At 44.0% G+C, this 15,918-nt stretch overlaps 1 protein-coding gene across 1 annotated transcript; it reads left to right on the top strand.

The window, feature by feature from the left end:
• The first annotated feature begins 11,681 nt into the window (after positions 1-11,681).
• Positions 11,682-13,325, top strand: Mrpl17 (mitochondrial ribosomal protein L17). Its single transcript, XM_055597462.1, has 3 exons — positions 11,682-11,893; positions 12,121-12,189; positions 12,493-13,325. The coding sequence occupies exons 1-3, from the start codon at positions 11,720-11,722 to the stop codon at positions 12,778-12,780; spliced, it is 531 nt and encodes a 176-aa protein (XP_055453437.1). The 5' UTR covers positions 11,682-11,719; the 3' UTR covers positions 12,781-13,325.
• The last annotated feature ends 2,593 nt before the right edge of the window (positions 13,326-15,918 follow it).

Genomic DNA, 15,918 nt, shown 5'->3' with positions numbered 1-15,918 from the left:
AATTCTCTTCTTTCCAACACCTCAGTAATACCTAAGAAAATAATTCAACACTTTATATTAGTGCTGTGCTACATGTTGACAAGAGAGTGAAGGAAAAGTGTGATATTATCCCAGATACTGTCATAATCACTAGTACTGCTATCATTGTAATAATGGTGCCTGTGGGAACAGAGCCACTGTGCCCACACAGGAACCTTAACAGTGAAACGGTAGATTCCTCATGCTTTCTAAGGAAATAAATAAATCACTACAAATAAAATAGAAAAAACACAACACAGCAAGTATTTATAAGCATAAATAATTACATTATAGTGCCTATTCTTACTCTTTTTTATCAAATAACATTTTATTAGGACACACTGATAGTCTCAAACAGCCTCAACCACCCCTCACTAGGAGAAATATTCAATAAGACTCCTACATAGGAGAGAAAAAGGAGAGGGAGGAAGGTAAAGAGATCCCTGAGAGGAGATGAGGGAAGGAGGGGGGGTGAGATTGGGAGGGAATAAGGGAGCAGGATACAGCTGGGATACAGAGTTAATAAACTGTAACTAATAATAAAAATAAATAAATTTAATTTAAAAAATAGAACAATGAAAAAAAACAAGGAAAAAAAAGAGAGATCTCTGAATAAAGTTCGGGGTCTGAAAGAGGGGCAGAATTATTGTTATACTACTTCCTGATGATTCAGGGTGTCAAGCTCCTTGGGGCAACTTTGACCCTCACCATCAGGACATATAATTTCTTGTTGTTGTTTCCTCTTTGTTCATGACTACTTAACAGACTGTGATCAACAGCAACGAGCAACCAAGCAACAACCCACTGTCCCTCTCAAGGCTCTAGCATTTATACCCTCTGAAAAGTCCCCAGATTCGATATGTCATACAATCGTAGAAATTATATGCAACTTGCAAAAACATGTTCCTGCTAGAGAACAAGGCAAATGACAGCCAGCTCCTGAGGTCAGTCAAAGCAGCCCCCACCTGGGATTAAAACAAAAATACATTCTTATAACATTTTGGTGTTTTCAAAGAATAAAATTTCAAAATTCTCACTACACTTATGTATCTCATAATCTAGCTATGCAATTATTCTTTACAGCCTCCCAACTTTGAGACCTTAGTTCATCCAAAATCCACCTGAACATGAAAGTTGCAGGCCCTTTTGTCACCACCAGATGGTGGTAATGAGTTCCATCAGGATAAAGAATCCCAAGATAATTCGACTTGAGCACTAAGAACAACTAAGGCCAGACAATTCTCTGTTGTGGTGGACTATTCCACATATTACAGGATGATAAGCATCTCTAGACATTTCATACTGGATGCTGATACAATTCCCAACAATCAGGATAAAAAAAAAAAAAAGTCTCCAGACATTGCCATATGGCTTTGAAATACTTGTAATGCAGTTTGAGAATCGCTATGTAGCCAGGTGTTGTGACAGAAGCTTGTAGTCCCAGCAGCAGGAGGCTGAGGTAAAATAACCAAGAATTTGAAGCCAGCCTAGGCTACAAAATGAAACCCTATTAAAAAAAAAATGAGGAAAAGTTGGGGGAGATTTCATGGTTGTTCACGGGGTTACAATATGACAGTCCCCGCCCCTACCAGGCACCAGGGTAACAGCAGGGACTAAAACAGCACCCCAGTTCTTCAGCCTGAGCCATCACATGCCATCAGTCTTTAACTTGCCCCTGGGCCCTAAGCCAGGGCTTGGGCAGAGAAACAGGAACAAAGAAATGGGTTTCATTGCCACCTGAGAAGCCTCAGAGGGGAGGACCCAGCCTCAGTTTCCCTCCTCCCAAGTGCAAAATGTGTAAACAGTAAACGGAAAATAAAAGTGCAGTTTTAAGTGGAAAAAAAAAAAAAAAAGTTCGGGGAGAAAGAAACACTATATGATGAAACCTGAAAGAATTTTTCCATCAACTGGAATATTTGAAAGTTTGTTTGTTTAAGATTTTATTTATTTATTTTATGTATGAGTGCTCTATCTGCATGTGTGCCTGGATTTATTATAGAACCTTGCACTTAATGGGCCTTTGTCACACTTAATACGGGTCTTTATTAGAAACCCCTGACCTAAGAAGAAGGGACAATCACATAAGTGTAAGAGAACTATTGATACAAATTCAAATCCCTCCAAATTTCCAAACACTCAAAGACAAATCAGGAACCATAAATAAGAGAGGAAGAAGGAAGAACTGACATGAATTCTCTGATACTTTTCCTTATCTTCTTAAAACATGTTTAAAAAAAAGAAAGAAATCTCAATAACTTTAAAGAAGGGCAATCTGGGACTACAGTTAAAATCATGTACAAGAATAATTTATTCTCTTTTTTCAATAATCTGATATCCTGTCCAAATCCCCATGCACTGAATAGCAGGAGAAAAAAAACATTAAGTGTTCCATCTAGCTTAAGCTTAATTCAGTCTGACAGTCTGGGTGTATATATTCAAGAATGTATTAAATTTCTATCAGTTAAAATAATACTTGATCACTCAGACTTTTCCTTTCCTTGCTCTTCTCCCTGGGGTTCCATGGAAAGAATGTGGAATATGCAGTCTCCTGGCACTAAAGGCACAAATCTTCTTCAGTCTTTTTGTGTTATAATAGTGCCATCTGCTGGTTACTAGGGCACAGCTCTTTTGCCATCTAAGTATTCTGCAAGATACGCTGTTAGCATAGCAGTTCTGTCACTGCAAAAAGAACTGTACTGGCTACAGAACCCCAAGTATATTGCTATATCCTCCATCCCTACAAATGGATCTATCTGTCCATATCACCCATGCTAGCTAGTTTTATGTCAACTTGACACAAGCTAGAGTTATCTGAAAGGAGAGAACTTCAGTTGAAAAAAATGTCTCCATAAGATACGGCTGGAAGGCATTTTCTTAGTTAGTGATTGACAGGGAAGAACCCAGCCCATTATGGGTGGTGCAATCCCTGGACAAGTGGTCCTGGGTGTATTAGTTAGAGTTTTAGTGCTGTGAAGAGACACCATGACCACAGCAGCTCTCAGAAAGAAAAACATTTAACTGAGGCTGGCGTACAGTTTCAGAGATTTAGTCCATTATCGTCATGACGAAAAGCATGGTGGTGCACAGACAGGCACAGGCAGCAGGAGACTGAGACAACCACAAAGCCCATAGCAGTAACCCACTTACTCCAACAAGGCCTCCCACTCCAATAACCCACAGCTCCTAATAGTGCCACTCCCTAGGATCAAGCACTCAAACACATGAGTCTAGGGGGCTATTCCTATCCAAACCATCAACTGGATTCTAGAAGGAAGCAAGCTGAGCAAACCATGAGAAGCAAGCCAGTTAGTAGCACCCCTCCATGTCCTCTGTATCAGCACCTATCGCCAGTTTCCTTCCGTGTTGGAGTTCCTGCCTTGACTTCTCTCAGTGATGGACTGTTACCTAAAAGTTTAAGCTGAACTAAAACCCTTTCCTCTACAAGTTGCTTTGGTCATGGTGTTTCATCACAATAATAGGGATCACAAACTGTAATAGGACACCACAGTATAGTTGAGCCAGCTCTACTATGAGAGGCCAATATGCAGTCTTTTTCCATGTAACATATTCACAGGTCTTAGAGATTAAAACGTGGACATCTTTAGAGATCTTTATTAATAACGTATCAGAGAATAGCCCTCATAGGTCAAATCCTATAATGAGTAAAGATATTCTCTTTTATAATTTTAACTGAGATACAAGTTATACTACAACTAATGTGCACATTCACTGAATTTGTGACAGACAAACACAGTCTAGGACTATCCAGGCCAAGTTGTAGAGCATTGCCAACACCCCAAGTTCCTATCCCATGTTCTTCTAACCTTGTTTTAGAAATTCCCCGAGGGAATTTAACACCACAGGTTTTAAACAGGCAATTGAATAAATACAGTATTGTCCTTTGCATCGACTTCCTTCACTGAATATTATGTCTATGATATTTAATCATGTTACTACATGAGATCTTCACTAGCTCATTTGCATTGCTATATAATGTTCCATTATGTGATCATATATTGATGATTGTACTGATTTTACCAATAGTTGGCATGTGGGACGTTTCCCAACCTAGAAGAGCATCACAGATACTTAAAAAACTATTACCCTTCACTGAAGTTTAACATAGACATATATTATGCCTAGAAATTCTAGAAATTCTACCCCTAACATATACCTAACGAAAGCATGTGTATGTATTCCGAAAGATATGTGTAAAATCTTATAGAAACATTACTTTAAAGTATCTGTGGCACTTTCCGCTCTTACCAGCAATGTGTGAAAATTCTTGTTTTTTTAAAGAAATTTATGTATTTATTCATTTTATATCCCAATCGTAGCCCCTTCCCTCCTCTCCACCTTGTCCCACTCTCCCACCCTCTTCCCCTATCTCCCCTTCCCCTCTCCTCAGAAAAGGGGAGTGCCCCATACAAACCCATGCTGGCACATCAAGTTGCATCAGGACTTCCTGGTGAAGAGGAAGCACATCCTTGGCCAGACAAGGTAGCCCAGTTAGGGGAAAGTGATACAAAAGTAGGCAATAGCATCCATGTTAGAGACAACCCTGGCTCTACCTGCTAGGGGACCCACATGAAGACCAAGCAGCCCGTCAGTTACATATGTGTCAGTGGCCTAGGTCCAGTTCATGCATGCTCTTTGGTTGGTGCTTCAGTCTCTGTAAACCCCTATGGGCCTAGGTTAGTTGACTCTGTTGGTCTTCTTGAGATCTTGTCTCCTCCAGGACCTTCTATTGTTCCCCCCTCTCTTCCTCAGGACTCCCTGAGCTTGGCCTATTGTTTGGCTGTGAGTCTCAGCATTTGTTTCCATCCACTGCAAGGTGGATCCTCTCAGAGGACAGCTATGCTAGGCTCCTGTTTGCAAGCATAGCAGAGTGTCATTAATAGTGTCAGGGGTTGGCTTTCTCCTATAGGGTGAGACTCAGGTTGGGCCAGTCATTGGTTGGCCATTCCCTTAATTTCTGCTCCATCTTTATCCCTGCACACCTTGTAGACAGGGTAAATTTGGGGTTGAAGGTTTTGTGGGTGGGTTCATGTCCCCCTCCCTCCACTGGAGGCCCTTCCTGGCTAGAAGGTGGCCTCTTCAGTCTCCATGTCTCCCCAGCTAGGAGTTTCAGCTAGAATCTCCCCCTTCCCCCACATCCTTCCTAGGAGCCTACTCAGTCACAGATCTCCAGCTTGTCTCAGAGATGCCCTGCCACCTCGGTTTCCCTTCTCTCTCCCAGTCCTCTCACCTCCCACACCCCAACCCACCCCTGCTTTGCCCACATCTGATCCGTACTCTCATTCCCCTCCCCATACTCTATACTACCCAGTTCCCTCTCTTAATCCATTTCTGATATCTGTTCTATTTCCCTTTTGAGTGGGATTCAAGCATTCTCCTTGTTACTTAGCTTCTTTTGGTCTGTAGATTATAGTATGGTCATCCTATACTATATTCCACATATAAGCGAGTACATACCATGTGTGTCTTTCTGGGTCTGGGTTACCTCATCAGGATATTTTCTAGTTCCATCCATTTGCCTGTGAATTGCATGATTTCCTTGTTTTTAATAGCTGAGTAGTATTTCATTGTATAAATGCAGCATATTTTCTTTATTCATTCTTCAGTTAAGGGACATCTGGCTTGTTTCCAGTTTCTGGCTATTACAAATAAAGCTGCTATGAACACAGTTGAGCAAGTGTCCTATTTTTGGATACATACCCAGGAATGGTATAGTTGTATCTTAAGATAAAACTATTCCCAGTTTTCTGAGAAAGCATCAGACTGATTTCCAAAGTGGTTGTTATGAGTTTTCACTCCCACCAGCAATGGAGCAGGGTTCCCCTTTCTCCACATCCTCTCCAGCATGTGCTGTCACCTGAGATTTTTATCTTAGCCATCCTGACTGGTGTAAGATGGAATCTTGGAGTCATTTTGATTTGCATTTCCCTTATGACTAAGGGCATTGAGCATTTCTTTAAGTGCTTCTCAGCCATTTGAGATTCCTCTGTTGAGAAGTCTCTGTTGAGAAGTCTCTGTTTAGCTCTGTACCCCCTTTTTAAATTGGATTATTTGTTTTGTTGATTTTTAATTTCTTAAGTTCTTTATACATTTTGGATATAAGCCGTTTGTCAGATGTAGGGTTGGTGAATATCTTTTCCTAATCTTTAGTCTGCCATTTTGTCCTATTGACAGTGTCTATTGCCTTTCAGAAGCTTGTCAGTTTCATGAGGTCCCTTTATTGTTTATCTTGGTGTCCGAGCTATTGGTGTTCTGTTCAGGAAGTTGCCTCCAGTGCCATGAGTTCAAGGCTCTTCCCCACTTTCTCTTCTAATAGATTTAGTGAGTCTGGCTTTAGGTGGAGGTCTTTGATCCACTTAGACTTTAGTTTTGTGCAGGGTGATAAATATGGACCTACTTGCATTCTTCTACGTGCAGATCCACTTACACCAGCATCATTTGTTGAAGATGCTTTCTTTTTTCCATTGTATGATTGTGGCTTCTTTGTCAAAATCAAGTGTCTGTAGATATGTGGGTTTATTTCTGGGTCTTCAATTCAATTCCATTGATCAACCAGTCTGTTTTTAGGCCAATACCATGCAGTTTTTATTACTATTGTTTTATAGCACTGCTTGAAATCAGGGATGGTGATACCTTCAGAAGAAATTTTTTTATTGTACAGGATTGTTTTAGCTATTCTGTTTTTTTGTTTTGTTTTGTTTTGTTTTGTTTTGTTTTTCCATATGAAGTTGAGAATTGCCCTTTCAAAGTCTGTAAAGAATTGTGTTGATATTTTGATGGGAATTGCATTGAATCTGTAGATTGCTTTTGGTAAGATGGCCAGTTTTACTACTGATCCATGAACATGGGTGATATTTTTTTAATTTTTTAATATAATTTTTTATTTATTCACTTCGTATCCCAGCTCTAGCCCCACCCTCATCTCCTCCCAATCCTGCCCTCTCTCCCTTCTTTATCTCCTCCCATGACCCTTCCCAGTCCACTGATAGTGGGGGACCTCCTCCCCTTCCATCTGACCCTAGCCTATCAGGTCTCATCAGAACTGTCTTTCATAGTCTTCCTCTGTGGCCTGGTCAGGATGCTCCCTCCTCAGGGGGAGGTGATCAAAGAGTCAGCCACTGAGAGACAGCCCCTGCTCCCCTTATTAGGCAGCCCATTTGGAGACTGAGCTGCGGGCTACCTCTGTTCAGGGGGTCCAGGTTATCTCCATGCATGGTCCTTGGCTGGAGTATCAGTCTCATAAAAGACCCCTTGGTCTAGATTTTTTGGTTCTGTTGTTCTCCTTGTGTAGCTCCAGACCCTTCCAGGTCTTTCTATCTCCTACTTCTTTCATAAGATTTCCTGCACTCTGCCCAAAGGTGGCTATGAATTTCAGCATCCACTTTAATACGATATTTTCATCTTCTGATATCTTCTTTGGTTTCTTTCTTCAGAGACTTAAAGTTCTTGCCATATAGGTCTTTCACTTGCTTGGTTAGAGTTACACCAAGATATTTTATATTACTTGTGGCTATTGTCAAGGGTGTTGTTTCCCTAATTTCTTTCTCAGCCCATTTGTCATTTGTATTTAGGAAAACTACTGATTTTTTTTAAGCTAATCTTTTTTTTTTTTATCCAGCCACTTTGCTGAAGGTGTTTATCAGCTGTAGGAGTTGTCTGGTAGAATTTTGGGGATCACTTGCGTGTACTATCATATGTCTGCGGATAGATACTTTGACCTCTTCCTTTCTGATTTGTATCTCCTTGAGCTCCTTTAGTTGTCTTATTGCTCTAGCTAGGATTTCAAGTACTATATTGACTTGTAAAGGATATGTAATTTTTCTTCAATTTGTATGTGGGTAACAAACTGCAATATTACTAACAACTGTACTTCACCAGCATAAACAGTAATTTTCCTATCTGCAGTTGTAGTACATACCTCAACACACCATTTATGCTCATCACTACTTTAAAATACCGTAATTATAAAACCACTAGATCTTTTTATTTAACATATTAACAAAACAGCACACATTGGCAAGTCACCAATTTGGAGAGTGTTGAAAAAAATCTTGATAACAATATGTTTCCTTTCCAATACCTTATATTTTACTTTAGTTCAGTTTATATACCTAAAAATGTTATTTTCCAGAGAGCCAAATTTATATTCATCACAGGGCAGAGAAAGTTTTAAAATATCCTTGGACTAAGTAATCAGTCATAGCTCCTTGGGCAAAGTAGTCCTGACTCCAATCCCAGTACTCCACAATCTGAAGTAGAATTGCTCTTAAGTTTGAAACCAATCCGAGTTCCAGAGTACACCCTGGGGCAACCTGGGCTCATAGTAACAAGGCCCTATTCAGAACAAACAAAAACAAAATGCTGGTCTTTTCCGATGTGTCTACTGTCCAATTTTGGAGGTAGTAAGGTAGCTCAGAAGATAAAGTTGTTTGCCATAAAAGCAGGACAATCCCATGGTGGAAGAACAGAACAGACTCCAGAGATTTGTCCTCCAACATTCACATGCACATGCACACACACCATGGCACGTGAGGACCTGCACTCAAACATCACACACACACACACACACACACACACACACACACACACACACACACTTCATTTGAAAGGGTTATCTGAATCTAGGATTTCTAAAGTCAGTAGGAAATAAAGGAAAACCCAGCTCCCAGTGGCGATGAAGTATACCCACGAGGGTTAAAGGAGGGTCAAAAGCAGGGTTACCGCGTGGGTGCACAATGGATGATATACGTGACGCTGGCGTGGGACGAGCGCGGCCGACAAGCCCAGCTGAATACAAGCCCAGCTGAATAGGCACTTTCCTTCAGATCAAAGAAGATGTCATCTTTCTAAGTAAAGGCGAAATTATCAAGAAACACCAAAAATTAAAAGAAAATAAAGTGTTAAAAACTAAAAGACGGGGCTGGAGAGATGGCTCAGTGGTTAAGAGCACTGTCTGATCTTCCAAAGGACTCGGGTTCAACTCCCAGCACCACCTACAGCTCACAACTATCTGTAACACCAATTCCAAAGGATTTCACACCTTCACACTAACGCACATTAAATTAATTAATTAATTAATTAACTACTTAATTAATTAAATAAATAAAACTAAAAGACAAACAGAAAAGCATAGCACTGGCTTGACAGTAGAGGCAAGAGGAAAAGAGATCAAAAGCACAATTCGGTTCCCCTCTGACCTTGAAGGACCTTATAATTTCGGCAACAGGCAGTTCACCTCACTAATAATACAAGGAAATGAAGCAGGGAGGAGACAGAACACCACAAAGAATGTAAGCCAAGTTGGAAACAGCTTGTCACTATTTCCAGAGTGAAACACCATCTGAAGGGCTATGTTGATACCATCAAACTCTAGGCCCCTTTTTAGCCCTGGGCCACCTCCGCTTCATCCTGCATATGATCAGGAACTTATTTTTCTAATATCAAACTGTTTTAAAAATTGATCCTTTCCTATTTTTTTAATTTATTATTTTTTCTTTTTTTATTGATTATACTTTATTTGCTTTGTATCTCCCCATAGCTCCCTCCTTCCTTCCTTTTCAACCCCTCCCAATTTATTATTTTTTTATAAATTACACTTTATTCACTTTGTATCCCAGATGTAGCCCTCTCCCTCATCTCCTCCCCATCCCACCCTCCCTCCCTCATCTCCTCCCATGCCCCTCCCCAAGTCCACTGACAGAGGAGGTCCTCCTCCCCTTCCCAATCCTTTCCATTTGAAATGTGTTTTTGTTACTGTCCTCAATATTCTAGTAACTCCAGCTGTGACAAATTCATTTTAAATAAGCTCTAATATGATCATTATTTTGGTAGACATTAGAGCTAGACTGTGCTTTCAGCCAATTCCTCCCAGAAAACTGTTTTCAAAGAGCAATAAGGATGTTGAGCAATGGGAGGGAACACACACACACAGAATTTTTTTAAGGTAAAAGTATTATATAATCTGCCCAGAGACCTAGGGAAGAACCAGCCCCCCCCCAAAAAAAAAAAAATCAGTGATTCCTAATGATGTTCTGCAATATCCATAGATGGGTGCTGAATTCAGTCATCCGAGAGACCACCTCTGGCAGCTGGCGGTGAGAGGTTCAAAAACTTAGAGTTAATTCCTGGGACTGGGGCAAAATCACCAGATCACAGTCCTTTCAGAGCGGGGATCCAGCAGCAGTCCCCTGCCCAGATAAACCTTAGGGTGTGACTAGGGTCATGTAGCCCCTAAGAAAGCCCATGAAATGTGTTAACTCCCTCTCCCCCTTGCTACAGTCTAACCTTCATGTAACAGGGCAGTACGCTAGGTCAGGCAGCCCGACCTGACCATTTGCAGTGTTGGGGGCCTAAAAACAAACCAATCACTTTAAAGGTCAGCTCCCCTAGAGACCCTTTCACCCAATCCTGTAACGCCAAGACTTGCACTTCCCTGCTTCCATTTTGTCCCCTAAAAACCCTGTTCTCCTGGAGTTGGGGGTCGCCTGCCCCTTTGTTCTTGTAAAGGGCAGCCAACCAGCTCAAGTTTGTAATAAAGGACCCTGTTGGTTATTTGGGGACTCACGATCTGGGTATTTCAATGGGAGCAGATGAAGAGACCCACAGACAAACTTCAGGCAGAGACAGAGCCCAGGTTGGAGACCTCCATCAGGTCCCTCTCCTTGGAGCTCTGGGAACCCAGTGAAAGAGGAGAAAAAAGTGTGCGAGCCAGAAGGGCAGAACACGGCAGAGTATGGCCTGAAGAATCAACTAAGCAGGGTTCATGGGGCCTCACAGAGACTGAAGCAACAATCTCGGAGCCTGAACGGGTCTGCGGGTCTGTGCTAGGTCCTCTGCTTATGTGTTATAGTATGTTGGCTTGGTGTTTTGGGAGGACTCCGGACAGTAGAAGAGGGTTGTTCTGACTCTTTTGCCTGCTCTTGGGATCCTTTTTCTCCAAATGAGTTTCCTTGCCCAGCCTTAATGTGAGGGTTCATGCCTGGTCTTACTTTATCTTCCTGAGCCGTGTTTGGTGGAAGTCCTTGGGAAGCCTGCACTTTTCTGGGGAGAATTGGGGGTCAGATCTTGGAGGAAGGGGATCTGGGAGGAGCGGTGGGAGGAGAACCTGCGGTCAGGATGTATCGTATGAGAGAAGAGTAAGTTTTTTAAAAAATGTGAAGTGTTTGTCTCCTCAGCTTTTAGTGCTAAATATCTAGCCGAAACCTTTATTTATAACAATACAATGTGCAGCGCCTGCAACTTTCATGGGCATTGTTCATCTCACTACCGTCGACGGAAACTGGGTTTTAAGCTAGCGTCCTCAGGACGCCAGGCAGGACAGCGAGAGGGAGGCGCGCCACCCCTCAGACGCGCTTCTCCTCAGATACTCACTTTCCCGGCATGCTCCGCCCGGAAGGTACCGTCGCCAAGAACGCCCCAGCCTGCTGACGCTACGCAAGAGGAGCCCACCAGGGGGCGCCGCGATCCCCGGCTCACGCCGGAGGCCCGCAGGCCCGAGGCCCGCCCGGCTCGCCGCGGCAGAAACGCCGGACTGCCAGCTAGGCAGGCCCCGCCGCGCGCACGCAAGCACGTCGGCCGCGCGCCGAGCCACTGCGCCTGCGTCCTGTGCGGAGCGTGCCCGCCCCGCCCCCGCCGCGGAGCTTCCCTTTCCGGCCCCTAGAGGTGGGGCCGAGGCGGGCCAAGCATGAGGCTGTCTCTCGCCGCCGCTATCTCCCACGGCCGCGTCTACCGCCGTCTGGGCCTCGGTCCCGAGTCCCGCATCCACCTGCTGCGGAACTTGCTCACGGGCCTCGTGCGCCACGAACGCATCGAGGCGCCATGGGCACGCGTGGACGAGATGAGGGGCTACGCGGAGAAGGTGAGAGCCGCGCTGGGGAAGCTCTCCGCGGACGAGAACGCCGTGGCACCCCGCTGAGCGCGTCGCTCCCGCGCCGCGTGCCCTGGGAAGCTGGTTGAGCTGCAAAGGAAGAGCGCCCTGAATTAGCTTGGCCAGTGGGATGGTTGGATGAAGGAAAGACACTGGAAGAGTAAGGTGGGCGCCTCGGCTCTTATTCGTGTGACATCCGCTCTGTTTCGTCCTCACAGCTCATCGACTATGGAAAGCTGGGGGACACCAACGAACGAGCCATGCGAATGGCTGACTTCTGGCTCACTGTGAGTGCCCCCTGCCTGGAAGTGGGGAAGGAGGCCTTAGAGAACCGGGTACCGGGCAGATTTAAGCCAGGTCATTCACTTATGTACCAGTGTTATGAACTACCCTAGACGGGTTTTCCTTATTTGAACCGGAAAAGAGTAAGAATGTGCGCAACTGCCTGTAAGCGGTTCTGTGTAACTTGGTACCTTATTGGATGGTGGGGAAAGCCGGTGAAGATGGTTTGAACCCCACCTCTGGAAATAATTGAAAGTTAAATGCCTGTACAGTTGTGACCTTTTTTCTGATTAATTCTTCCCATCTAGGAGAAGGACTTGATCCCAAAGCTGTTCAAAGTACTAGCGCCTCGGTTCCAAGGTCATAATGGGAGCTACACAAGAATGCTGCAGATCCCGAATCGGAAGGAGCAAGATCGGGCCAAGATGGCAGTGATAGAATATAAAGGGAACTGCCTCCCTCCCCTGCCTCTGCCTCGCAGAGATAGCAACCTTACTCTCCTAAACCAGCTGCTACTGGGACTGCGGCAGGACCTGCACCATGACCAGGAAGCAAGCCCCCACAGCTCCCGCACAGTTCAAACACCAAACACTTAACTGGAGCTGGAGACTGCATGGATGCAGTGCTGTGTTCACAGGCCTTGGAGCCCATGTAATGTGTGAGAACCTGAAGTAGCATATTGTAAAGTGGACCGTCTTCGTGGGGCCCATACCTTCCTGCTGACTCAAATGGTCCTCTTTGCACAGTAGATAAATTTCTTGATGTGACTATGAAATTGTTTTTCTTTTCTTCACCTAGGATTTCTGGAAAGTGAGAGGCGTCCAGAAGGTGGGTCACCTAAGACAGTAAAATCCATAGCTTATGTTTCTGAATCTTGGGTCCAGCTTTGCTTTGCTTTTTGTCAGGGTAGAGGAGCCCTGGTTATGTGATCCAGACTGTGATCCGTTACGCAGCGGTCCTGTCCCTGCTTCCCAAGTGCCAGACCAGTTTGCTTATCTTTTTTTTTTTTTTTTTTTTTTTTTTCTGGAAGGATTTCTGTGGCTGTCCTGGAACTCACTCTATAGACCAGGTTGGCCTCGAACTCCTAGATCTACTTGTCTCTGCCTCCCCTGTGCTGAGATTAAAGGCTTAGGGCACCACCTCCTGGCTCAGTCTGCTTATCTTAACACTGATTTAGGTGGACCCTGTATCCCTTGATTCCGAACTATCTTCCTGTGGTGACTCTGGTTGACATCCAGCCTAGAGACCCACCCCTTGGGAGTCCGTCGTTGTGGCATAAGTTACACATGAGAATGGGTTTCATTGTGACATTTTCATATATGTCTATAATATGTTGCTCATATTTACCACCACACACACACCATTGTCCTGTTTTGTTCCTATTCAACTAGTCACTCCTCCGCCTTCATGTCCGTGTGGGTGTCTTTCTGACCCAGTGAGTTTGAGTAGGCCTGCTTACAGGAGCATGGGTGTCTTACCAATGGCTCTCCTATGTCCCTTAGCAGCCATTAACTGCCTGTAGATCACAAGGTGGGGTGCGGCCACCTGAGCCCCTTCCCTCTTCATGACAGGGTTTTGACAGGCTATTGTAAGAGCAAGTGTTTACTCCCAGGAGATTGCTTCCTGATAAATAGCAGCGTGAACTTCGTGAAGCTTTAAATAACCTGGTACCCCTAAGACTGAAGGGAGATAGGGCAAGCATTGTTCCTAAGCAAGGTCAACCTCTGAATGAGTTTTGAATGTGGACTCAAAATAGATGTACTACCACCCTGCCCTAGATAGGGTTGTAGGCATCTGACAGGAAATTGGCCTTCCGGATAAGTTCCTTCCTCTTTGTGGAGGGTGTGAAGAGGAGGGTTGATGAGAGTGATGAGTTAGAAAATTAAGCCTGCTGGGAATTTCCTGGAAGCTTTGTTGTTGAAAGTAGACCTCTGTGGGAACCTGGAAAGAGGAAATCCGTTTTCCAAATGGCTGGGGTGTGTGAGAAGCAAGAAACTTGTTTATATCCACTAAGTTCTATGGATATGACCCATTCTGGCTGCCATTCTGTATGTTCAAGAGGCTTGACTGGGGAGTGATGGGAAGATACTTGATGTGGGGCTTGAGGTAAGAAGAAGACGGAGAGTCACTGTTGAAGCAGAAGGACACTGGCTTCAGTAACAGAACTGAACCTAGAGCTGCCTAGACTAATTCACCTGGTCCAAAGGAGGGAGCAAAGTGTCCCTCCTTTTACTTAAAACTCAGTATGTTTCTTTATAAATCTTTATGCCCGAGTCCTGACTTGTTCTCGGAAAAGTCCTTCCCTTAAAACCAAGTCTTGAAGACTTAGCAACAGATGAATGTCCGTTTGGAGCGTTACTATTTCCCGACACTCACTGAGGGGAGGGGTTATGTTGTGTGTGTCACCGTGTGCAGGTGGAGGCCAGAGGACAGCTTTCCCAAGCCAGTTCTAACGTGTGGTCCTAGGTACCAGAGTCAGGTTGTCAAGACTTAGTGGCGAGTGCCTCCACCTGCGGAGCCACATCTCTGCCCCCTCCCCAGCGCCACCTTAGACTAGAGATAGCATGCTTCTTGAATGTCTGCAGTAAGTCTGCCCATGGACAAATGTGAACTATCTGCTGTCAAGATGCACCACACACTGCATTTCTAATAATGTGGCTGACAGATCCTAAGGGCTTTGCTAATCTGACTCTTTGTAAATAACAATCTTGGGAGGTAGAATATGCCTTTGGGTAGATAGCAACCAAAGAGTGCACTTTGAAAGAGTCTCCAAGTTGAGTTCCAGTTCTTTTCAATAAGGTTGACAAACTAATGCCTCTCACCCACCAAAAGAACTTGACACATGAACCTAACACCTTAGCACTAGAACCCAATACCTGTCCTTTTTAAACCCAGTAACCATTTCCCTATATCTTTAGTGGAGTCATGTCCTACTTTATCCCAGTAGTGGTGGGAATGTGATCCTCTTAATTGCCTGATGGGTCCGTTTTCTGTGGGCCAGAATCCAGATTCCTTACACTGCCTACTGACCTGGCATCTGCTTGCTGCTCCACTACAAGGTGCCTCTGATTTTGTGCTTCAGAAGCATAGTGCAGACCTTGTTTGGGTGGTTTCCCTGGCATAGTTCCCTTTACTTTTTGTTCATGTAGTCCCTATCATCCAAGACTCCACTTCTACCTACATAATCTGCGCACAGACTTAGGTGGTTCCTCTGACCACCCCATCCCTAAATTCATTACTTAGTTGAACAAGATACACCTGCTGTGTTTCCGTAGCACACTGAACCTACTTCCTTGCGTTACAGTTTCTTCTAGTGCAAGGCATTGTGCTGAAGACAGTGAGACTGGCAGATTAAAACTAACAAATTAGGGGCTAGAGAGATGGCCCAGCAGTTAAGAGCACTGGCTAGTCATCCAGAGGACCTGGGTTCAGTCCACACCACTCATGGCAGGTCATAGCTAATTCCAGTCCCTGGGTACCCAGCACCCTCACAGAAGTACACATAGGCAGGACACCAATGTATGGATAATAAAAAATAAAGATTCTTTAAAAAAAAATAATAATACAGTGCTTCCAAACTGCTATGTGAATTTGTGTGTGTGTGTGTGTGTGATTATTGCCATTTGGAGCATTTTGCATCAGAACACTGGTCAAATATATATCTAAATAATTACATATCCTCACAAGATATCTTTTACAAATATGTGTCACCTTTTGACCATGCTGCCTCCAGA

Source organism: Psammomys obesus, unplaced genomic scaffold (assembly GCF_907164565.1).
Source record: "Psammomys obesus unplaced genomic scaffold, mPsaObe1.curated_primary_1811, whole genome shotgun sequence".
Lineage (NCBI taxonomy): Eukaryota > Metazoa > Chordata > Mammalia > Rodentia > Muridae > Psammomys > Psammomys obesus.
Note: the sequence above shows the minus strand (reverse complement) of the source record. Positions and strands in the feature narration are given on the sequence as shown.